The sequence below is a fragment of the Geotrypetes seraphini genome, chromosome 4 (genome assembly GCF_902459505.1).
Source record: "Geotrypetes seraphini chromosome 4, aGeoSer1.1, whole genome shotgun sequence".
Classification (NCBI taxonomy): Eukaryota; Metazoa; Chordata; class Amphibia; order Gymnophiona; family Dermophiidae; genus Geotrypetes; species Geotrypetes seraphini.
The window spans coordinates 127,483,291-127,507,645 of record NC_047087.1 but is presented as its reverse complement, the minus strand read 5'-3'; the positions used below and the strand labels follow the sequence as shown (position 1 = coordinate 127,507,645).

Sequence of the window (24,355 nt, the reverse complement as noted above, 5' to 3'; positions counted from 1 at the left end):
TTCAATTTTCTTCATATTCTTGTTTGTTCATAATCTGGGGAAAAAACAAGCTTTCCTGCTTTATTGGATCCCAAACGATTTCTCAATTTGGAATGAATAAGTCCAAAGATAGAGAATATTCTTTCTATGCCAGAAAAAGCAGCTATTGCTGTTAAACAGTCTTGAAATCTAAGTGCTTAATAAGTAACCTTCACCAGTTCACTGGTTTGACTTTCTTTAAAACTTCATCAGCAAACATATTTTTTCTTGAATGATTCCTCCTTAGTTCTGAAGTTTATTATAGTTGTCAATACAGTTGGATGATCCCTGGATACCCAAGTCATAGCTAACTCTTCTTCAGCACCTTAGGTTTGATCCTGATACTGGATGTTTACAATATTTGCAAGAAAATGAGCTGGAGATGCTGCTGCTTGTCCCATTTGTTTTCTTAATGCTTGCAATTTAATTCTGTCAATGTTCAATTCTGTTTTTAAGTTCTCACTCAGTTCCTTCCAATTTCAACAGCAATAAAACAACTAGTTTGCTGTATTTTATTGAAAGCTTCAGAAATGGATTTCAGGATTCTCAGTGCCATCTATTTTCTCTTAGTTTTATTCACAAAGTATCATCAGAATAGGCTAGTTCTTGATATACTGCTCAAAACAGTCCACTACAAAGTTCCATCTAGCTTCTTAAAGGAGCATTATCTTGGTTCCACCCTTGTAAAAGCATTATCTTGGTTCCATTCTTTTCAGACCTGCTACTGCAAAATGATTGTTATGGAAGTATTTAGCTTCAACTACGTTAGTCTTTATTTCTGGAACACTGAAGTAAATTAAATGAGAACTGCAACCGTGTTATTAGCTTGGTATTCTCTTCATGCTCTAAATCACTGTTCTTCAACCGCCGGTCCGCAGACCAGTGCCAGTCCGCAGAAAATTCCTGCCAATCCGCACAGGGCCAGCGAGATAGACGCCATTAAATTTCCTGCCCCGGTGGTGTTGGCGGAAATCTGCTGTTCCTCCCAGCCTCGGGCAATCAAGACAGGCTGCCGATGTCAGGCATTCCCTCTGAGTCTCACCTATGCGGAAACAGGAAGTTGAAACAAAATAGGCGGGACTCAGAGAGGAAAGGTCTCAACTTCGGCAGCCTGTCTTGATCGCTGCCCCTGCCGAGTCTCCTAAGAGGGCTGCAGGGAAAGTGCAGGTAGAAGGGAGATGATCAGCGTGCGCGGGGGGGGGGGGGGGGGTCAGCATGTGGATTGAGGCCATCAGCAGCGTCTGTGCTGAGAATCTGCCCACGTGCAGGATGCGGTGGGTAGGGGCCTCCGGCTCATCTTGGGCGGCAGGGCCTGCGATGCAATGCTGTTTTTGCCGGCTTGGGGGGGGGGCCGCGAATGTGCAGGGTGTGCAGGAGCAAAATCATGGGGAGCCTTCGACAGTGGCTGTCTCCCCTCCCAGCAGCTCTCGTACTTACCAGGGCAGTAATTCACTTCGGCAACTTCAAGTTTTCAAGTTTATTAAAAAAAATTTTTACACCGCTTATTAAAATTTCTAAGCGGTGTACAACAATACAAAAACATATATACTAACTGCACACAATTGGGAAAGAAGGATGGAACTACAATATTTGAGAAAAGGCACACTTAGGGAAGAAACACTAGGTAAGGGTAGAGGCTGTAGTTGATTTAGTCCTGAAAAGGACAGTTTTATCCAAAAGCATCTTCAAATAGGAATGTTTTTAGTTTTGCTTTAAATTGCTTTGTCGTGGATTCGATTCGTATATGATTAGGCAGCGAATTCCAAAGAGAGGGTGCAGTGACAGCGAAGTTATTGGATCTCAGCGTATTAATTAGTTTTAATGATGGTACGACGAGAAGATTTTGTGATATGGAACAAAGAGATTTAGTGGGATAATAGGGAAACTCTGGTTGATTGTTTGAGCGGGTTGTAAAAGTTAAAAGTAGAATTTTGTAACTAATTCTGTGTTCGACGGGCAGCCAATGTGCATTGATTAGAAGAGGAGAAACATGGTCATATTTCTTTGCGCCATAAATGATCTTGATAGCAGTATTTTTTACTATCTGAAGGCGTCTTCCCCTTTCCTCGGAGGCGGCAACGGACCCAAAGCTGCTTAAGGAAATCACTGCTGCAGGCAAGTACTGAGAGCAACTGGAAGGAGAGGAAGCCACTGTTGGAGGATGGGAGGCTTCTGGATAAAGGGAGAGCTGCTACTGGACCTGGAGGGAGATAGAAGGAGAGATGCTACTGGGAGGGGAGGAGGGAAAGGGATGGGAAGAGAGTTAATGTTGGATAGGGGGGAGGAGGGAAGGGAGAATGAAAAAAGGAAGGAAACAGCTGGCAGGGAGATTATAGGAGGGGAAGGGGTCAGGGTGGAATGGAGAGATCAGATGAGGGAAAGGGGAGAGAAAGAGGAATGAGAAAGAGAGAGATTGATGCTGGAAAGGGGGGTCAGAGAAATGAGAGAGGGATAAAGATGCTAGATCTGGTGTAGGAGAGATAAAAATGAAGAAAGCAGTGAAGCTGGAATGAATGATGTAAAAGGGAGAGAGGAGGCACAGGCTGGATGGACAGGGGAGAGGGGCATAGAAAGAAGTCAGATACATATGGAAGGGGGAGAGGGCAGACAGTGGATGGAACGGGCAGATGCTAGATTGAAGAGACAGGGCAGATGCTGGAAAGAAAAGAGTGAAAAGAAGATTAAAGCAGAGACCACAAAAGGTAGAAAAAAATAATTTTATTTCTATTTTGTCATTAGAATATATCAGATTTGAAATATATATCCTGCTAGAGACATAACTGGGGACTGCAAAGCCCAGCCAGTGCTTCTTTAGCTTCCAGCTGGCTTAGGGATCTCTGTGACAAGGGGGCACTCCCCTAACACTATTCCTGTCATGTGTGACTGCAGTATTCTGTTAGCATGATATTTCTGTGTAGCATTCTGTAATAACTTGACTTGTTCAGTTTTCTTGATAGTAGAGGGGATATATGTGAAGGGGAGGGGAGACAGGGGTTTTGTTGGTCCTTGCTCTATATATTTATAAAATGACAATTGTACAGAATATTGTTTCTTTTTATACTTTAATAAAATACGTTCAATATAAAATCATAACTGAGGCTTGTGCAGATGGGATCAGGTGGTTTGTGGGGACCGAGCTTGTGGAGACGGGGCGGAAATGTGTTTTTTAATTTCGGTCATAGTAGTTTGCCGGTCCACAAAATAATTCTTTTATTTCTGCCGGTTCACGGGTGTAAAAAGGTTGAAAAACAATGCTCTAAATTACTTTTCATCTTGATACATTTGCAGCATTGTCTGTGATAGAGAATGACACGGGAACAAATTTTTCCCTATCCTGTCAGAAATTCAATTTCCTCATCTCGTCCCCATGAGTTTTGTCGCTGTCCCTGTCCCTGACCCATTCCTGTAAGCTCTGCCTTAACTGCACAGACCTCAGACACTTATAATTTTAAAATGTTTGAGGCTTGTGTAGATGAGGACAGAACTTGCAGGAATGGAGCAAGAAAAGAACTCAATGGGATGGGAAAATGAGTTCCCATGGGGACGGGGAAAAATTTGTCCTCGTGTCATTCTCTGGTTAATACCCTCCTCCTTTGTCTAGTCAGCTCACAATCTTGGAGCAATCTTTGACTCTTCTCTCTCCTTCTCCATTCGGATCCAACAAACCACTAAATCCTGTCACTTCCTCCTCTATAATATTACCAAAATCTGACCTCTCTCTGAGCATACTACCAAAGCCCTTATCCACATTCTCATCACCTCTCACTTAGATTACTGCAACATACTTCTCTCAGGTTTTCCGCTCAACCATCTCTCTCCCCTGTAATCCATTCAAAATGCAGTTGCATGACTCATATACCATGAGAGTTGCCTTACTCACATTACCCCTCTCCTCAAGACACTTCATTGGCTTCCCATCCATTTCCAAGTACAGTTAAAACAACTATTACTGACTTCTAAGTGCATTAACTTTGTAGCTCCTCAATGTCTCTTATCGGTTATCTCCCCTTATGTGCCCCTCTCCCCATGAACACCAATCACCGGGTAAGTCCATCATATCTGTACCCTTCTCCTCCACTGCCAACTACAGACTCAGTCCCTTCTTTCTTGGAACAGGCTGCCAGAGTCAATATGTCATGCACCGTCTCTAGCAGTATTAAAATCCAAGCTGAAAGCCCACTTTTTTGAAGCTGCTTTCAAATCTTAATTACCACTCACTGTCATATACTTATACCTATACACATTGAATCATTCCTTCTTCCAGAAACTCCTCTACCCTGTGATGTCCTGTTTGTACATATTAGATTGTAAGCTCTTCTGAGAAGGGTCTATCTGTTAAGAACAAGAATATCCTTACTGGATCTAGCCCAGTATCTCATCTTCATGGAGACCAATCCAAGTCACAAGTACCTGGCAAAAAACCAAATAGTAGCAGCATTCCATGTAACCAATCCAGAGCAAGCAGCAGACGAGAGTTGGGAGGCAGGAGAGAAGAGGGGACAGAGGCAAAGGAGAGTGAGGGGCAGCGGCAAGAGGTACCTTGTTAAGGTAGTTTGAATATTAGACTATTATAAAGAGCCTTAGGATTGCCGTATTTTCACATAGATAACGCACACCCGTGTAAAACGCGCACATGGGTATAGCGCGCAAAAAACACATATTTATGTACATAAATTTTTATATACCGCGCACACCCGTATACCGCGCATGCTGCCCGACTCTCCTTTCGCCCGCCCCGACTCTCCTCTGGAGACCCCGACTCTGTTTTCGCTCGCCCCGACTCTCCTTTCCTCCTTGAAGTCCTGTCCCTACCCTGAAAGCCTGATGCCCCCCCCCCCGATTCACCCCCCACAGGACCGCTCGCACCCCCACCCCGTAGGACCGCTCGCACGCACCCGCACCCCCACCCTGAAGGACCGCTCGCACCCCCACTCTGAAGGACCGCTCGCACCCCCACCCCGAAGGAGCGCTCGCACTCCCACCCCGAAGGACCGCTCGCACCCCCACCCGAAGAACCGCTCGCACCCCCACAGCCTCACCCCCTTCCCCCATGGAGAAGCTGTCTACCTTGTTTCCGGATGCCAGAGAGCCTAGCTGTTTCCTCTGCCGGCGGTCCCGCCCCTTCTCTGAGCCCTGCTGCGCTGCTTTTTCTTCCGGCGGTCCCGCCCTTTCTCTGACATCAGAGAAAGGGCGGGACCGCCTGAAGAGGAAGCAGCGCAGCACAGGGCTCTGAGAAGGGGCAGGACCGCCGGCAGAGGAAGCAGCTGGGCTGGCATCCGGAAACAAGGTAGACAGTTTCTCCATGGGGGAGGGAGGGAGGCTGTGGGGGTGCGAGCGGTCCTTCGGGGTGGGAGTGCGAGCGCTCCTTCCGGGTGATGAATCGGGTGTCGGGGGGGGGGGAACTATGTAAAAAAAATTTTGTACAACGCGCTCACGTGTATAATGCGCAAGGGTATGCGCGGTTTGTAAAAACCACGTATAACGCGCGCGTCATATGCAAGAAAATACGGTATATTGTGTGCTTTATTTATGAAGCTCATTAAATCCCTATGGACATCAGAGCAATTACCACAGCAAAAGCCACTACCGCAGCTTTGTAAAAGGAGTCTTTAGTGTTTGATTCCTAGCAAGTAATAAAATGTAATAAGAGTTTGTAATAAAACTCTGCTCTTGTTAACCTAATTAAAACCATTGACTATAAATTTAGACTATAAATGAGATCTTCTGTCAAGTCTCTCTATGGGTTTTGTGTTAAAACCAGAAAAAGCCTTGTAGGACTATATTTTTGTAATAGAGAAAAGCTGTTTGGTCAAGAAGTCTGCTTTTTTCTGATATGTTTAGCTGTAAAAGCCAAGAGGAGGCAATATTTTGCGATGTGCAAAGGAGTGGTACTGGCCGATATATATTGCACATAAATGCTTAGATTAGTTGGAAAATCTGTGTATCTTGATTGAATCCAGAGTTTTGAAGTTACCTAAATGCTAGAGCAGTGTTCTTCAGTGCAACGCCCAAGGGTGGCCCCCATTGTCTTTATGGCTTTTTTTCTTCTACTCTGCCTCTCTACCCAGGCTCAAGTCAGAAAGGGAAAGTGGATAGGGGAAGGAATTGAATGCTTTATGAACAAGGCACTTCTCAATAGATAAAAGGGAATGTGTTCGGAAATATTAACAACCTTAATGATACACCTTAATGAAGTTTGAAGGTGGGCTTGTGGGAATGGACATCGATAACACACACTGGTCAGCATTGTCATGGCCCCACATGGGAAGATATATGGAGGCTTTCCTTCAGCTCATTAGAATCCAAAGTGGTCCCAGCTTAAAAATTAAGACCACTGTGTTAGAGGGTCACCTAGCACCATGGAGATTATGCTCTCTTCCAATTGATTTCAGAGGCAGTGAATTATTTGGGTTTTATGGCATTATGTAGATATTTGGATTATAGGTGATTGTTACGTTTAGTTAAAAATTAATGTTAATATCAAACATTATTTGTTTAATTTAGGTCCTCCCACTGATTTTTCTGATGGGCTTCTAGGGAATCTCTGCTTTTTATTGGTTTATTGGGTATTGAGCTCTGATTTAATTTAATTGCCTTTGACATTTTATGTTATTTCAAGAATTTTTTTTTAAAGTTATTGTTGCAAAGCTTCAATAAAAAAAAGTTAAGAATTAAAATACTGAAATAAAATTATATAAAACATTACATCAATGAAATTAATGTCTTTGCATGGACAAAGGCTAATAAAGCATAAAGCTTAGCCATTTGAAATTTTTATGATAAGCCAGGAATTTTGAAGCTTCTATGGAAATAAAATTTACCTTGTCAAGTGGGTGCAATAATATAAAATCATTCTGAATGAGAAACCCAGTAGTTAGTTTTTATTTTTCAGTCATCAAGCCTTGTCTCTTAAAACTATCCGTAGCTTCTCATCTGAGGCAGTTGTTCAATAACTAGTTTAATGTGGGTCTTGTATATTTTTCTTTTCTAAATCCATCCTAGGACCAAGAGCTGGTAAAAATTGTTGGGATAAGGTATGAAGTTGGCCCGCCTACACTATGTTCCCTCAAGCTTGCTTTTCTAGACCATGTTACTCGAAAACTCACGGACAGGTCATTTTCTTTGAAGTAAGTAATAATGCAGAATTGGTTTCTAGATTTTTATTTTTGTGCATTCTTTGCCTGCATTAGTATATTATGCATTATTGAAAGTAATTAACTTCTAATTCTGTGTTTAGGTATCATGATATGCCAGATGTTCTTGACTTTCTTGTACTGCATCCTTTTTATGAGGAAGCACGACAGAGGAATTGGCAAATCAGTAAGTTCTCCTTGCCCTTAAAATCAACCTGTACCTGAGCTTGCTTATAGTTTCCCCTGGCATGTAGAGTATCTAGATTATTTTTTCTTTGGCCATTCTTCTCTTCTCTTTAGGCCAGCTGGGGATAACAGTTGAGAGCATCTGTTATCACTTCATAGGATTCCTAAAGGCAAAAATTCCAATCCACATTCTTATACAATCTCTCTGGATGCTGAACGGATGGGATCTTTTGTATCTTTATTAGCTTCAGTTGCAGGCAACTAAAAGATGATCCCTCCCCTGTGGGCTACCTGCCTGGGAGCTTCCTGTCTTGCCCAGTTGTTCTGCAGCTTCTCTGCATGCTATCATCTCAGTTAATTCTGCTTGTGATTTGTTTTATCTTTCTAGTCCTTTTTTTTTTTTCCTGGGTTTGTCCACATGTTGCGGATCAACTCGGTGCGAGTGATCCTTCAGCGGGAGATCGCAGACATTTTAAAGTTTGTCTGTTTCCGGAGGGTGCTCTGTAAGCCTAAAACTGCAGGAAGCCCTCTGGACAACCTGCTGATTGGATTGGGTCTCCAGATTCAGGTGCCATCTCTCCCGGTTCGTCCGCAAAGGGGTAGAGCGCAGGCTGCTATGGTTCTGAGGAGGTACGCCGTCATGTCTTCCCTGATTTCCCTGAGGGGTCCTGGTGGTCGTGATCTGAGGTGGCAGGGAAGGTAAGGCGGTCAGAAGACCTGAAATCTAATCTAATCTAATCTAAACCTTGAAATATCCGGTTTATTCAGCTCATGAGGTACTGATCTCCTTGCTTGTACTGTGTTTTACAGGCTGCCATAGACTTTCATTGCAGCACATGTCTCTGTGGTGTCTGTGACTCACAGAGTTTGCCAATTTTGGGGGGTTTCCCTACATGCCCTGGTCCCCCCCCCCCCCCCCCCACCTGTAAAATCCTCTTCAGTTTTCACTTCAGTCGAAGTGGAATCCCCAGAGAGATGCGCTGGGGATGAAGCTGCCTTGGTTGGCAGCGGCGCACAGCAGTGTTCTGTGGTGGTTGAACCCAGTCACTCTGTCCACAGGGCTTCCTCTGTGGGTCTTGGATTGGGTGACCCTGACTACGGACGCGAGTCTCTCCGGTTGGGGAGCAGTTTACATGTCCTTCCCAGTCCATGTCTGCTGGACACCGAGAGAGAGCCGATGGTCGATCAATCAGCTGGAGCTACAAGCGATCCAGTTAGCTCTGCTATGGGTCCAAGTAAATCTCCACAGGAAGGTTGCCCATGTATTCTCGGACAATGCGACAGCTGTTGCACATGTCAACCGTCAAGGGGGCACGAGGAGTCCCCGGCTGGGATTGGAGGCTCGGATGCTCTTTGCATGGGCGGAACGTCATCTCTTGGCCTTATCCGCGGCTCATGTGGCCAGCATTGACAACGTTCAGGCAGACTTCCTCAGTCGTCAGAGAAACCAAGGTGGCAAGGGAGCCTCTTCTGGTGATACAGACAGGTCGTGACCCGTTTGGGCTGCCGCGGGAGCGGACTGCCGGGCAGGATGGACCTATAGTCTGACCCGGCGGAGGCACTGCTTATGTTCTTTATGTTCTTAACCAGGGAGAATGGTCCCTGTCCGAGCTGGCTTTCAGGGCCATAGTGCGCCCGCTGGGGGCGTCCCAACTTCGATCTGATGGCGTCCTCAGTGAACAGGAAGGCGGACAGATTCTTCAGCCACCGCCGAGAGGTCGACAGCGTCGGTCTCGACGCTCTGGTTCAACCTTGGCCCACAGGGGAACTTCTGTACGTTTTTCCTCTGTGGCCCATGATAGGGCATGTTTTGCGCCGGATGACTTTGCACCGGGGTCCGGTGATCCTTGTGGCTCTGGACTGGCCCAGATGACCTTGGTACGCAGACCTTGTGAGGTTGAGCTCCGGGAGCGGTCTGCGTCTTCCTTACCATCGGAGGTTACTCATGCAGAGTCCATTTGCTCTTCAAGATCCGGACCGCTTTGGTCTTACGGCCTGGCACTTGAGCGGACAGCCTTGACAGCTAGGGGGTATTCCTCTGCGGGTATCACCACACTCCTGCAGAGCAAGCAGAAATCGACAGTCTCGGCCTATGCAAAAGCCTGGAGGTGTTTTCAGGCTTGGTGTGTGGGGCTCCAGGTGAACCCTTTGGTCCCGTCGGTGGCTCAGGTTCTGGACTTCCTGCAGGATGGCCTCTGGAAGGGTCTGGCAGTCTCTTCTCTACGTGTTCAGATTGTGGAACTCTCCTGTTTGAGTCCCTCTTCGTTCAGGGGTTCTCTGGCTTTTCATCCAGATGTTGTCAGGTTCTTGCAGGGGTCATGGAGGCTGAGGCTTCTCTTGAGACCGCCTTGTCCGTCGTGGAGCCTGAATTTGATCCTGCGCTCCCTGACTCGTCCGCCCTATGAATCCCTGGATGCGATCTCGCTGAAAGATCTTACCATTAAGACCGTCTTCCTGGTGGCGATCACTTCTGCACAACAAGTATCGGAGCTTCAGGCTTTGTCGTGCAGAGATCCCTTTCTCTGCATTACGGAGTCGGCAGTGATTTTGAGGACCGTGCCTTCATTTCTTCTGAAAGTGGTTTCTTCTTTCTACATCAATCAGGAAGTTCGGTTGCCAGCCTTTGTTCCTTCAGGTTCCAAGTCTCAGGACAATGTTCTGTGGTCTCTGGATGTCCAACGTCTTCTCTTGAGTTACCTGGAGGCCACTAACGACTTTTGTCTGTCGGACCATCTGTTTGTCCTGGCGGGCCTCATGTGTCGGGGTCGGCCTGCTTCCAAGACTACTATTTCGCGTTGGATACTGTCACCTGCCGGGGTCTCTAGAAGCTTGCGAAAGACCACCGACAGGTGGCAGCACGACCCTGGCATGGCTCCCAATGTGGAAGACCTCACTGGTGTCCCAATACTTTGGGCTTCGCAACAATAAAGCACAGCGAGCCAAGTCAAATTAAAAACAATGTCCAAAGTTTAATTTGTCTCCAAAACCCAAGGATTAGAAAACCAAAAATCATATAAAGAAGCACTAGTGCATAAGCTTCCTTTTTCTCCAAAGAAAAAAAAACAGATTTTTATCTTTCAAACAGTTCAATGAAAGCACAGCAGTGTTTAGATTAGGTAAGTTCACAGCCAAGGTTCTAGGGCTTTACCCTGTGCTGAACCACAGTCTCAGTAAGAGCACACAACATTAGTCCCAAAAAGAAGTCCTCAAGAATACTCTTGAGTCCTGGACTTTTAATCCTAAAATCCGGTTTCTTCACCAGGCACTCACATTTCACATGGTAAAGCAAACTTCAATCATGAAAAGAAAAAAAAAAATAAAGCCTTACTGCAGACTCTTGTTATTCCAGCAATAATCAGTTTCAGTCCTTCCCACTGTTGGGCCACAGAATTGCTGGTTCCCCTTTTTATTACTCAGCTTTAACAAGCTCCCTCTGAATCCCAACCCTCAGATCTTCGGGGCACCTACCCCAATTCTGTGAGTCCTTGGAACTTAGATAGCTAACAGGGAAACTGCTTCACAAGCCAGAAAACTTTCTTCAGTTTCTCTGGGCTTTTGCACAGCTGGAGTGCAGCAACGTAATCAAGCTGGTGCAGCACTGCTCTGAGCTGGGCTTTACACACCAAACAAAAATAGTTTCTATCAATCTTCAACACTATATTATTATACACCTCCGTACCTGCAGTACTTAGTGAGAAGCTGCCAAGCTCACATCCATGGCTTCCTCAATGTCAGCTTCAGGCATTGTCCATTCATCCGTGTCCATATTTTCTGGCATACCCAGCTGCTCTGCTGGCTCCTGAGCAATGGAATCCTCACACTCCATGGGTTCATGAGCGAGGTCTGGCCTTTGCCTGGCCCGGAGAACCTTCCCTGCCAGGTCCTCGTGTGCAGCCTGTCTTACTGCCTTGGAGAGCTGCTTAAGAGTCTTTGGGCCACACCCTGTACTAGGTGTGTGTGTGCCTAGCTTTCGTGCTCTTGGGCTCCCCCCCATGTTGCAGGGCAGAATACAACTGGGAGCCTGATTAAACTTCTTAATGTAGCTGGGGTTTTTACTGGGCCGTGGAGCTAACTTGTATTCTGGCTCCTGATCAGGTTCAGATGGCTCAGGATAGGCAGCTCTGCTTTCAGTATCCCCTGCCTGATCATTCTCGGTCAGTCTCTGGTCTCGGGCACAGCATTTAGGCTGGGGTTTCACTCTGACATGACCGTCTCGGGGAGCGGAAATGTCACAATACGAGCAGCTATTTCTGCGGCCTATGTGGTGGCAGGGAAGAAGCCTCCCCTTGGGATGAAGGCTCACTCTACCAGAGGAATGGCTTCCTCTTGGGCGGAATCTCATGCGGTCTCACCTGCAGAGATTTGTCGGGCGGCCACGTGGGCTTCCCTTCATATCTTTTCCAGGTTTTACAGGTTTGATGTGGCGGCTAAGGGTGATACGGCCTTTGGCGCTTCTGTTCTTGCAGTGGGCTCATCAGGCTCCCCCCCCCCCTGAGTTTTAGGACGGCTTTGATACGTCCCATCCGTTCAGCATCCAGAGAGATTGTACAAGAATTAAAGATTAGGTTTCTTACTTCTGCTAATCTTCCTTCTTATAGATCTTCTCTGGATGCTGAACGCCCGCCCATCTGTTTTTTTGCCCGATTCGCAGGTCACCTCTTCAGTAACTGGTAAGCTGGATTTCTGTCTTTGACCAGCCTCACTAAGAATTTCATGCGTATTCCCGCTTGTTGGGGACCTGAGCCACCACCGAATCCACCTATGGTGGGACTAGGCGCATGGAAAAATTCCGAAGCCATGGGATACAATTTAGTCATGGCCCCAGTGCACTTCAGGGGACCCTCACATGTCCCCCAACCTCCAAGAGCATTTCTGCCGAGTCCTCACTATCTGGAAATGCAGCGGAGAACGAGCACGTGGAAAACATGATCAAACACTCCGCCCTCAGATGGAGGGGTGGTCCTGATGGATATCTAGGACCATAAGCTGGATTTAGTCTTGAAGCGCCTTTTTGATTCTGCTGCGAGGGGGGTGTGAGCTGCAGCGGCCACTTCCTTTTTGGCCCGGGCATGTCATACTACACCTCTATGATAGTTTGACGTTTTTTGCTAAGCTGGGAGCTTATTCAGTTTCTGCTAGGAGAATGTTATGGAATCGCCAGTGGTCAGGGGATTCTTCATCCATTGCTACTCTGAGCAAGCTGCCATTCACAGGTTCGCTCTTATTTGGCCAAGGTTTGGATGACCTTGTGGCAAGTGTGCAGGACCGTTAGCCTTAGGTGCTTCCTGGCCCTGGTTCTCGTCCACCCAGGGGGCCGGGACGGCTGAATTTTCATCATTTCAGGAGGACCTCACAGTACGCAGGACCCTCTGCGGCGGGACGGCATTTCAGAGCCTCTTACAGGCCTCGCTTTGGAGGTACAGCGCGCCCGCAGCCTCCCAACTCTCGACCTTTGGTACTTTCCAAAAGAGAATTATGACACCAGGGCTCTAGCGAGGCCTCCCCGAATCGGGGGGCGGTTGTCGGCCTTCCTTCGGAATGGCTGAAGTTAACTTCAGATCAGGGTATACTAGAGGTACTTAGAGAAGGTCTTTGACTGCAATTCTTCCGGCCGGCAGTGGACTACTTCATGTCCTCTCCCGAGGTCAATCCGGACAGGGCCGGTTGCTGGATCTGGTGGCTATAGAGCCGGTTCCACAGGGCGGCTTGGGCTCTGGAAATACACGATTTACTTCATCGTGCTCCATCGATTGCAGACCATTTCTGGACCTCATAGAGGTGCATACATTCTTGTGAGTTTCACATTACCGGGTGGTATCGGTGCATTTGGGGTTACAACGGTGGCACCAGAGGAGTTCTTGGTCTCCTTGGTTTTCACAGGAGTGTATTTACACATCCCGCTTTTCCCAGAACATCGGAGGTTCCTGCGGTTTCGTGTTCTAGGGTGGTGGCTGCCCTTCTGCAATCTCTGGGTGTGTTAGTGCATCCATACCTCACCAACTGGCTGATCAGAGCTCCCTCGTGAGAGCAGGGCCACTTGGCAGTTCACCTAGTGGTGTCTTGGCTGGAATGTCTCGGATGGGTGATCTTTCTTAAGAAGGTCGCCTCATGCTGACCCAGGTATTGGAGTACCTGGGTATCCGGTTCAGCACGGGACTGAACCAAGTGTTTCTTTCAGATTCCTGGAATCTGAACTTCCAGAGAGCGATTCGGGCCAGTTTGGCAGTCCCGGCTCAGCCGGCCTGGTGGTACCTGCAGGTGTTGGGTTTCATGGTGGCAGCCATGGACGTCTTCCATGGGTGAGAGCGTCCTCTTCAGTTTTCTCTTCTGTCAAGGTGGAATCCCCTGAGAGATGCACTGGGGATGCAGCTGCCTGGGTTGGCAGCGGCGTGCAACAGTATGCTGTGGTTGAACCCAATCACTCTACCCACAGGGCTTCCTCTGCAGGTCTCAGATTGGGTGACCCTGACTAAGGTCAAGGGTCTCTCCGGTTGGGGAGCAGTTTGCATGTCCGTCCCGATACAGGGCCGCTGGACATAAGAACATAAGAAGTTGCCTCCACTGGGTCAGACCAGAGGTCCATCGCGCACAGCAGTCCGCTCCCGCGGCGGCCCATCAGGTCCATGACCTGTAAGGTGATCCTTGTCTAAACCCTTTAATCCCCCTTTTCCTTATATCTATACCTTTTCATAGCCTATCTCTACCTCTATCTATATCCCTCAATCCCCGTATCCTTCAGGAATTTATCCAATCCTTCTTTGAAACCCGGTAGTGGACTCTGTCCTAGCGCAATCCAGGTAGCCACCACCCTCTGAGTGAAAAAGAATTTCATAGCATTGGTTCTAAACCTGTCCCCTTTCAATTTCTCTGAGTGGCCCCTTGTTCTTGTGGTTCCCAATAGGCTGAATAATCTGTCCCTTTCTACCTTCTCTATGCCTTTCATGATCTTGAAAGTCTCTATCATGTCTCTTCTGAGTCTCCGCTTTTCCAGGGAGAAGAGCCCCAGCCTGACGGGAGCTCTGACGGGTAGCAATCTGCATCAGAGAGAGAGCCGATGGTCGATCGATTGGCTGGACCTGCGAGCAATCGGTTAGCTCTGCTACGGGTTCGAGTGCATCTCCACAGGACGGATGTCCGTGTATTCTCGGCCAATGCGACGGCTGTTGCCTATGTCTGCCATCAGGGGGCATGAAGAGTCCCCAGCTTGGATTGGAGGCTCGGATGCTCTTTCCATGGACGGCGTGTCATCTCTTGGCTTTCTCCAAGGCTCATGTGGCTGGTGTCGACAGCGTTCGGGAAGACTTCCTAAGTCATCGGTCTCTAGACCTGGGAGAATGGTCCCTGTCCGGCAATGTTCCCTCTAATTTTTCATAGGCTGTGTGCGCAAAAAATTTAATCTGTGCGCATTTTAAAGAAAAATTAAATTTGTGTGCGCTATAAAAATGATTGCCAGAGGGCCCGGAGTTCAGTTATGGTCAGGTCTTTGAGTTTAGTCTGAATTAACGAAAACAATGTAATTTTAGTTACACTTTATATTAGTTACGCTTTATGTAACATAAAGTCTCATTTCAATAAACATAAATTATGTTTCATTGAGTGCTAAGGTATCATTGTACTTTATACTTAAAATTTTGAAAATAACAGCAATTTAGTTTTCAAAGTTTTTCCCTGCGATCTTTCATATTTATCTAGTCCAAATAAATTCTGTCAAGATCTGTTGAGCCTCCATCTTGAAGGTGACACTTAACACGCATACGCATCAGCATTTCCAAATGCTCTAAATGTAAATGATTCCTTTGTTTAGTCTTTAAATTGTTCATTAGACTAAAACCACGCTCACAATCTGAGCTAGATGCTAAGAATGTGGCACCAATGTCCATCAATTTTGCTAAATCTGCAAATTGATCAATCTGAAGTGCAAATTTTGTCATATCTGGAAAGCTGTTTATCAGATTGCTTTTGATTTTTTCTGCAACAAGGAATTTAAAGTCATTGTATTGCTGAATAATAACACTTTCCTCCGGAAGAAATTGTTTATACTTTAAACAAAGAGATCTGATATGTCCATTTCTGAAGTCAAAGTCGCATTGTGATATTGCTGTACAGTCAAAAGCAGACCATTCCTCAACTTCATTTTCAGGAAATCTTTCACCCAGATGCAAACATAGGATGTTAATGAAGGTTAATATGAAATTAGTATCCACTGAAACTTTTTCTCCAGACCTCATCCTGTTGTCAAGAAGACTGTTGACTTTATCACTCCACTTAACCTTGTCGCCTAAATATTGCATTTGAAGTTTGTTCAATTTACCCTATGCAAGATGATAAGCTTCCAATGGTATCAAACCACGTTTTTGAAATGCCATGGTTAAGGAAGCCAGTTCTGATAAGACATCATTCAAAACTTCAAGTGTAATATGAAATTGTTCACTGTTCAGCTTCTTATAGCAGTACTTTGCAATAGGATCATTTTAACAGGGGATCATAATTTCGAATAATTGCTTTAAGTGCAAAGTGTCTAGATAACCAGCGCACTTCATTGAGAGGTCTGAAAGCAATTGATTCACATTCAGATGCATCTGCTATTCTTAAAATTTGCATCGTTTAGTAGAAGACCGACAGAACACCATGTACACAGTTCTCATTACAGTTTCTACTTCTTTCGTCAATTTTACTTCTTTCCATGAATCAGAAAGTCCCAAATCTTCCCGATGTGCAACACAGTGTTGCTGCACTAAATATGGAATGTCTTTTCTCAGCTGTGCTGCAACACCATCTATTTTGCCCAACATAACAGAGGCACCATCAGAGGTGAACATAACCATTTTATTCAGGTCAAGTTCATGTTTCCTATAGAATTCCCTAATTGCTGTTACTATTGATGTGGCATCACATGCTTCCAACTGTAGCATCCCACCAAATGATGTCCTATACTCATTTGAATTGACTGGCCGATACTTAAAGTAGAGTATTAAGTACTTGTTGACAGAAATGTCTGTGCTTTCATCAACAGTTAACGTATGATACATTGCTAATTAATGTCTGCCATACGATCATCTTGCACGATGCCATTGATAATTCCAAGAAATTCAAATGCATAGTTTTTGCTTCTCCAGCTATCAGGTATACTAACATACTTTGCCATGTGCTCATTGATATCTTGAACAGAGAGCATTGAGATATTCATCTTAATGGCCAGCACAACACTGTTGACAAGAACCTTAATTTCATCAGGACTGGAACGCTTCCGTTCATTACTAATTTGCCTGTTTTCTTTTTTGGTTGGGCTTTCAAGCAACATGTTAATAATAATAATAATAACTTTATTCTTGTATACCGCAATACCATGGAAGTTCAATGCGGTTAACAAAAGAAGAGACTGTACATTTAGAACCTAACGGATGTAGCGGTATATAAGAAATAAATTACATTACATTACATTACATTTACAGCGATGTTACATATATGGCAATGATAAGGCAAATAATATGGAGGCCTGACATAGACAGGACAATTAGATAAAACAGAAATTGATTAAGAGAGGCCATATAGTGGCTTGGCAAGGTGGGCAAAGTCAGAGAATTTGGAGGCATATCGAGGTCGGGGAGGGGGGCAGGAAGGGGGGAAGGGAGAGTTAGCGGAATTTGTTGAAGAGGTAAGTTTTTAGCGACTTCCTGAACAGGTGGTAGGGCGGAGAGTTGGAAATGAGGGCGATTAGGCAATTGTTCCATTTGCCCGCTTGGAATGCTAGGGTTCTATCAATGAATCTCTTGTAGAGGCAGCCTTTTAGGGAGGGAAAGGTGAACAGGTAGGCGTTTCGTGTGCGAGAGGGGCCTGCTATTTCAAGGTGCTCGGACAGGTAAATTGGGGAAGAGCCTGTTAAAGTTTTGAAGCAGAGGCAGGCGAACTTAAAGATGATCCTTGCCTCTACTGGAAGCCAGTGGAGTTTGGTGTAGTAGGGGCTAACATGGTCGTATTTTTTGAGATCGTAAATGAGGCGGACGGCCGCATTTTGGACTATTCTTGGACGTTTGATGATATTTTTATAGGATCCCAGGTAAATGATGTTGCAGTAGTCTAATATGCTTAATACCAGAGATTGAACGAGTAGTCGGAAGGCTAGGTGGTCGAAGTAACGTTTGATGGTGCACAGTTTCCAGAGGATGCAGAAGCATTTTTTCACCTGGGCGCTGGTATGGTCATCGAAGGTCAGGGTGCGGTCCAGGATGACTCCGAGGATTTTTATAGTGGGTTGGATAGGGTAATCTAGACCATTCAATTTGAGGGAAGTGTTTGCTAATTTATGGTTGGGATTCGCTAGGAAAATTTTGGTTTTTTCAGTGTTCAATTTTAATTTGAATTGTGAGGTCCATAGTTCTAACTTGGTGAGGATAGAAGAGGTGAGTTGTTCCGTTTCATGAGTGAGTGAGGTAACGGGAATAATGATGGTGATGTCATCTGCATATATGAATGATTTTAGGCTTGAGTCTGCTAGGGTCCGTGCCAGAGGGGCCAAGTAAATATTGAATAGGGAGGGGGATAAGGGAGAGCCTTGTGGGACTCCACAAGGGTTGCGCCAATGGTGGGAGAAGGTTCCGTTACTGTGGACCTGGTAGGTACGGTTAGTTAGGAAGCCTGTGAACCAATCTATTACCTGTCCGGAGATGCCGATGGAGTCAAGACAGCTGAGCAAAATGTCGTGGTCGACCAGGTCGAAGGCACTGCTCAGATCAAATTGAAGTATCAGGGCGCTTTTTCCCAATGAGAACAGGTGAAAGAGGTAATTTGTCAGGGCGGTTAAGACGGTTTCTGTGCTATGGTTTGGGCGGAAACCGGACTGGGAGTCGTGAAGAATGTTGAACTTGTCAAGGTATTTTGTGAGGTCATTGTTAACAAGACTTCCATGAGTTTTTGGAAGAGTGGTATGTTGGCGATGGGTCTGTAGTTGGCGGTGGAAGAGATTAGTTCCTTGGGGTGTTTTGGGATAGGGGAAATGAGGATGTGGCCGAGTTCAGTCGGGAAGTGGCTAGTGGCCAGGCTTAGGGAGACCCAATTGAAGAGTTCGGCTTTGAATGTGGGGGGGCGGATTTCATGATAGTGGGAGGACAGGTGTCTAATAGGCAGTTGGAGTTGACGTATTTAGCATAAAGTTTGAGAAATAGATTCCAGTCAGGATTTTCGAAGGAGGTCCAGGACATGTCGGCTATTGAACCTTCTGTACCTGCTGCGTGTAGGTTGAGTGATGATTCAGGGCTGGGAGCTGCAAGAGACAATTTTAGAGTGTGAATTTTGTTGGCAAAATGGTCGGCTAGTGTGATAGCGGAGGGTGGGAGGTCTGAGATGGGGCGTTTGTGAGAATCTGTGTCGAGTAGGGAGTTAACTAGTCTAAAAAGTGTTTTACTGTTTAGAGAAGGGGAGTTTATTAGTTGGGAGTAATGTTTACTGCGCTTTTCGTTGATCAGTTTTTTGTATTCTTTGACTTTTAGTTGCCAGGTGAATCTGTCTAAATCAGTCCCTGATTTACACCAGGTTCTTTCTAATTTCCGAACTTCTCATTTTATGGCCAGGAGGTCCGCATCAAACCAGCTGTTTGAGGGGCGAAGTGTTTTCGTGCGAAGTCTTAGAGGGGCAGTGGTGTTAAGAACTTGGTCGCTAAATTTTTTCCAATTTAGGTGGAAGTTGGGGTCTACGTCGGAGTCGGAGATGGGGGTGTAATGAGTCCAGAAGTCTGCTGGATTAAGTTGTTTTCTTGTCCAGGTCAATTGCTTTGTATGGTTGGGATTAGGCTTCTTATCTGGTTGTTTTTTGTGCCAGGTTAGTTCAAAATTGCACAGGAGGTGGTCGGACCAGGGGGTGTTTGACCAGGGGATGTTAACCAGTCCCCCTCTTAAATTTTTACTTCTGAGTTTCCTAATACTGTCGGTATGAGATTTACTTGATAGATGGCGTTTCAGAAAGTACAGTTTCCAAACATCATCCCATATTTTTCCAGTAGAGATTTTTCCAGTTGCTTTGGCATCTTGACAATAAAAGCACACAACTCCATCGTCTTCGTCATAGGTAAATATTTCACATAGTCGAACACGCATTGTATTTTGAGATTCCGGTGTCTCCGTTTCAACAATTTCTTCAAGCCATTCAGACCTAAAAGCTATTGCAGCTCTCTTGCGTTTTACACTTTTCACCATTCGCGGTTTAGACATTTTAAGAGTTATATCTGGTTGCAATTTAATAAACGAATACAGTTATACAACCGCAGTACCACGCTGCACACTATGATTCCACTAAATAAACAATATGGCGGAACTTTAGGAAGTCAAAGAATCGGAAGTGTTTCATATCCTATGGGCCATAGGCTATGGCCCTATGGGGCATGTGACGTGTCAAGTTCAACTGCCAAAGATAACGGAATCACGTGAATAACTTAAAATTTATATTATAACGCTTCAATAAATGTGATAAATGGGAAATCGGAACAGCTGGTCTTCTGCAACATTTCATTTTAGCAGTGAAAATCATTTTAGGCAAAAATTTATTTTTTTGTATGCGTTATTTTAATTTGTGTGCACGGGTTTTGCAAGTTGTGTGCGTGCGCACAAGCGCACAGCTTAGAGGGAACAATGCTGTCTGGGCTGGCTTTCACTCCTTTGATCTGATGGTGTCCTAAGTGAAAAGAAAGGTGGACAGATTCTTTAGCTGCCGACGAGAGGTCGTCATCGTCGGACTCGACGCTCTGGTTTTACCTTGGCCCACAGGGGACCTTTTGTGCGTCCTTCTCCCGTGGCCCAAGATAAGGCGCGTTTTATGCCGGGTGTCCTCAAACAAGCGCACGGTGATCCTTGTGGTTCCGGACTGGCCCAATTGAAATTGGTAGGCGGACCTTGTGAGGTTGAGCTCCGGGAGTGGTCTGCGTCATCTTCACCATCGGCGGTTCCTCACGCAGGGTCGGTTTGCAATTCAAGACCCGGACCGCTTTGGTTTTACGGCCTGGCGCTTGAGCGTGCAGCCTTGACGGCCGGGTGGAGGGGGGGGTTATTCCTCTGCGTTTTTCGCCACGCTCCTGCTGAGCAAGCGGAATTCGCCTACGTGAATGCCTGGGGGTGTTTTTGGCTTGGTGTGCGTGGCTCCAGGTGGACCTATTAGTTTCATCGGTGGCTCCAGTTCTAGACTTCCTGCAAGCTGGCCTCAGGAAGGGTCTGGCAGTCTCTTCTCTATTGTTCAGTTTGCGGGCCTCTCCTGTTTGGGTCCCTCTTCGTTCAGGGGTTCTCTAGCTTCTCACCCAGCGGTTGTCCGGTTCTTGCTGGGGGCAGGGAGGCTGGGGCCTCCCTTACGACTCTCTTGCCCGTCTTGGAGACTGAATTTGGTCCTCCCTCCCTGACTCGTCCACTTTGTGAACCCCTGGATGTGATCTCTCTGAAAGTTCTTACCATTAAGACCATCTTCCTGCCGTGTAGAGATCTCCGTGTCACAGAGTAAGCGGTGATTTTGAGGACTGCGCCGCCTTTTCTTCCGAAGGTGGTTTCTTCTTTCCTCATAAACCATGGAGTTCCGTTGCCGGCCTTTGTTCCTTCAGGTTCCATGTCTCAGGTCCATGTTCTGCGATCTCTGGCTATCTGGCATCGTCTTTTGGGATACCTAGGGGCCACTACCATCTTACGTCTGTCAGCCCATCTGTTTATCCTGGCGGGCCCCACGCGTCGGGGTCGGCCTGCTTCTGAGACTTCTATTTCGTGTTGGATGCGAGCAGCTATTTACGCAGCCTGTTTGGCGGCTTGGGGTGGAGGCTCACTCTCCTGACGAATGGCTTCCTCATGGGCTGAGTCTCACACGGTCTCGCCTGTAGAGACTTGTCAGGAGGCCATGTGGGCTTCTGTTCATACTTTTTCCCGGTTTTCCAGGCTTGATGTGGCGTCTACGAGTGATACGGTCTTTGGGGTTTCTGTTCTTGCGGCAGGCTCATCAGGCCCTCCCTGAGTTTTGGAGACTGCTTTGGTACGTCCCAGCCGTTCAGCTGCCAGAGAGATTGTACAAGAATGAAAGATTAGATATCTTACCTCTGCTAATCTTCCTTCTTGTAGATATTTTCTGGCAGCTAAACGCCCGCCGATCTGTTTTGGGTTTTTTTTCCGATTCGCAGGTCACCTATTCAGTAACTGGTAAGCTGGATTTCTGTCTTTGACCAGCCTCGCCAATTGGGAAAAAAAAAAAAAATTTCATGCGTATTCCCCTTTGTTGGGTTTAAAGGTTGGGTGGGGGTTCCCCAAGGGGGGGTGCCCCTTCTGATCTTCAGGCTGTGTCAATGTTCCAGGATTTCCTGGGTTTTGCAGTTTATGATGTTTGCATTATCTGTTTGTTTCCAGTTGGCCATTTTTGGCCATAGTTTTTGATATGACACGATATTGAGCAGAAATTAACTGGTAGCGGGAGTTCCCGCGCCCTCTCTCTCTCTTTTCTTCTGTTTCCTGTTGTCATAGGTCTACATGGCTTTTTTACTAACTGAGCAAGACAGGAAGCTCTCGGGCAGGTAGCCCAAAGGGGAGGGATCTTTTAGTTGCCCTGCAGCTGAAGCTAATAGAGATACTATTGATACTATTGATCACGAATTACTCCTTAATAGACTGAAATCCATCGGAATCTGTGATCAAATATTTGACTGGTTTAAATCATTCTTATTCAATCGCTCTTCGACAGTTACTTTCCATAACTCTAATTCTAAACCATACTCTCTTAATTATGGAATCCCACAAGGATCCATCTTATCACCATTATTATTCAATATTTTCTTATCTCCACTGCTAACACTATGCCAATCAATAGGATTTACCACTTTTAGTTATGCCGATGACATACAAATTATACACCCTATAGATCCTGAAAACAAAGAAGAAATACAACAAATTAATTTAAAACTTGAAAAAGTCCAACAATGGCTCACTACAAATATGTTGGCCCTCAATATCCAAAAAACTAAAGCTATGATATTCACATGGAAACAAGGAATTAATTTGCAAATGCCCTTTACTCTTAACAATGTCTCTATAGAGATTGTATCTTCGTTAAAAATACTTGGTATCACTATTGATAACAATTTTTCCTACCATGAACATTTAAATAACATTGTTAAATCATGTTTTTATAGACTTCGATTGATTCGATCAATCTCAAAATTTTTAGAACCTAAATCGCTAAACATTCTACTTCATTCTTTGATCATTTCTAAACTTGACTATTGTAACTCTCTTTTCTTAAACATTACCCAAAAAGAAAAAAAACGTTTACAAATCATACAAAATACCGCCATTAAGCTCATCTATAAAGGAAAAAAATATGACCATGTGACTCCTTTCTTGATTAAATCACACTGGCTTCCTGTTAATCATCGGATTACCTATAAAATTCTATTGTTAACTTTCAAAACCCTAGACACCAATGAACCCCAATTCATAAACAAATTACTTATCCCCTATAATCCCTCACGTTCTTTGCGTTCAAATAACCACAAGCTTCTAACTATTCCTTCTTTAAAAATCATTGGAACCCGCCATCAGGATATGTTTTCTGTAGTAGCACCTCAACTCTGGAACTCTTTACCTTTACACTTAAGAGAAATAAATAACTTAAACGATTTCAAAAAGAATTTAAAATGCTTTTTATTTAAAGACGCTTTTAACATTTAAAATTAATCATGTGCTCTTTTTAAATGTCAAGATCCGTTATATTATTGAATTATTATTTTAATATATAACTGTTAGGTTAAAATTTCTGTAATTTTATGATCTTTGTACCTCATAATATAATTCGTAATTTTATATTTTACTAACATGTTTTATCCTTTTTTTTTTTTTTTTAATACTTAATATATAAATTGTTAAATTTTTAATATTTTATGTTATTTACTGTTTTAATATCATGTTTATTTACAAACTGTAACTCGCTTAGAAATAATTTAATTAAGCGATTAATCAAATATAAATAAAACTTGAAACTTGATACAAGATCCCAGCCGTTCAGCTGCCAGAGAATATCTACAAGAAGGAAGATTAGCAGAGGTAAGAAACCTAATCTTTCATTCTTGTCCTTCCATGTATTTCCCCATCCTCCTATGTACTTAAAGCCGCCTTGATGACGTCAGGCTTTGAGCCACCTATTGAAATCCTCTGTGTTATTAACTCTTTCCTCTCCATTTCCACATATAGGCAGTACTTCTGAGAAAGCTGCAGTCTTTACAAAAAGTTTTAGTCCCTCCCCTAGCTCCTGAAAGGCTTTCTGCGCTGGAAGTGGGGAGTTGTTGGTCTGGTCATTTGTTCCCAAATGGATAACAACATCAGCTTTAGAATTCTTAGTTTCCTCCTTGGGATGAGTTTCTGCGAGTCTTCATTTGTAAGCCCTTGGATCTTCCCATTAACCTAGCATTACAGCCACCACCACCTCAAGAAACTTTTATATACACAATGTAACTAGTCAGTAAGTCTGTGTGGCTTCCATCTGAAGGGATTATAAGTACAGTCTCATGTGTTCATAGCTCTGGCTACCTAAAGAGCAGAAGCCAAGTTTCAAAATCAAACATCCATTTCCTGCATAGCCACAATACTGCCACTGGGCCAGCACCAGGATGCATGATTAATCTTGTAGGATTTACAATACTGAAATTTTTAGCAATAATTATTTTTCTTTTTAGGAGACAGATTTCGCTCAATAATAGATGATGCCTGGTGGTTTGGAGCAGTGCTGAATCAACAACCATATCAAACTGATTATCCAGACAGTCTCTTTCAGTGCTACATTATCCAGTAAGCTCAATGATTTTGTCTGATTATTGTAAAGCTCAAGCTAATTTACTACAAATAGAGTGTCAGTTTATGAAGGTGTGTTTCCATTTTTTAAGTCATTCATAATGGTACATTAGCGACAGAAATCACAGCACAAGCGGGATAGTACGCCTTAAGAAACCAGACGGGACCTATGTAGAAGCAGACTCGGAAAAAGCTGAACTGTTAAACGAATACTTCTGTTCGGTC

The 24,355-nt window shown here is 44.9% G+C and overlaps 1 protein-coding gene across 2 annotated transcripts in view; it reads left to right on the top strand.

Annotated features, from left to right (window-relative positions):
* Window positions 1–24,355, top strand: part of BRWD1 (bromodomain and WD repeat domain containing 1) — a 614,838-nt gene that overhangs the window by 449,729 nt on the left and 140,754 nt on the right. For both annotated transcript variants that reach the window (XM_033941455.1, XM_033941456.1), the window contains 3 exons: window positions 7,021–7,145; window positions 7,256–7,338; window positions 24,016–24,127. In XM_033941455.1, the coding sequence (XP_033797346.1) occupies window positions 7,021–7,145; window positions 7,256–7,338; window positions 24,016–24,127 (320 nt within the window). The remainder of the gene's footprint in view (window positions 1–7,020; window positions 7,146–7,255; window positions 7,339–24,015; window positions 24,128–24,355) is intronic.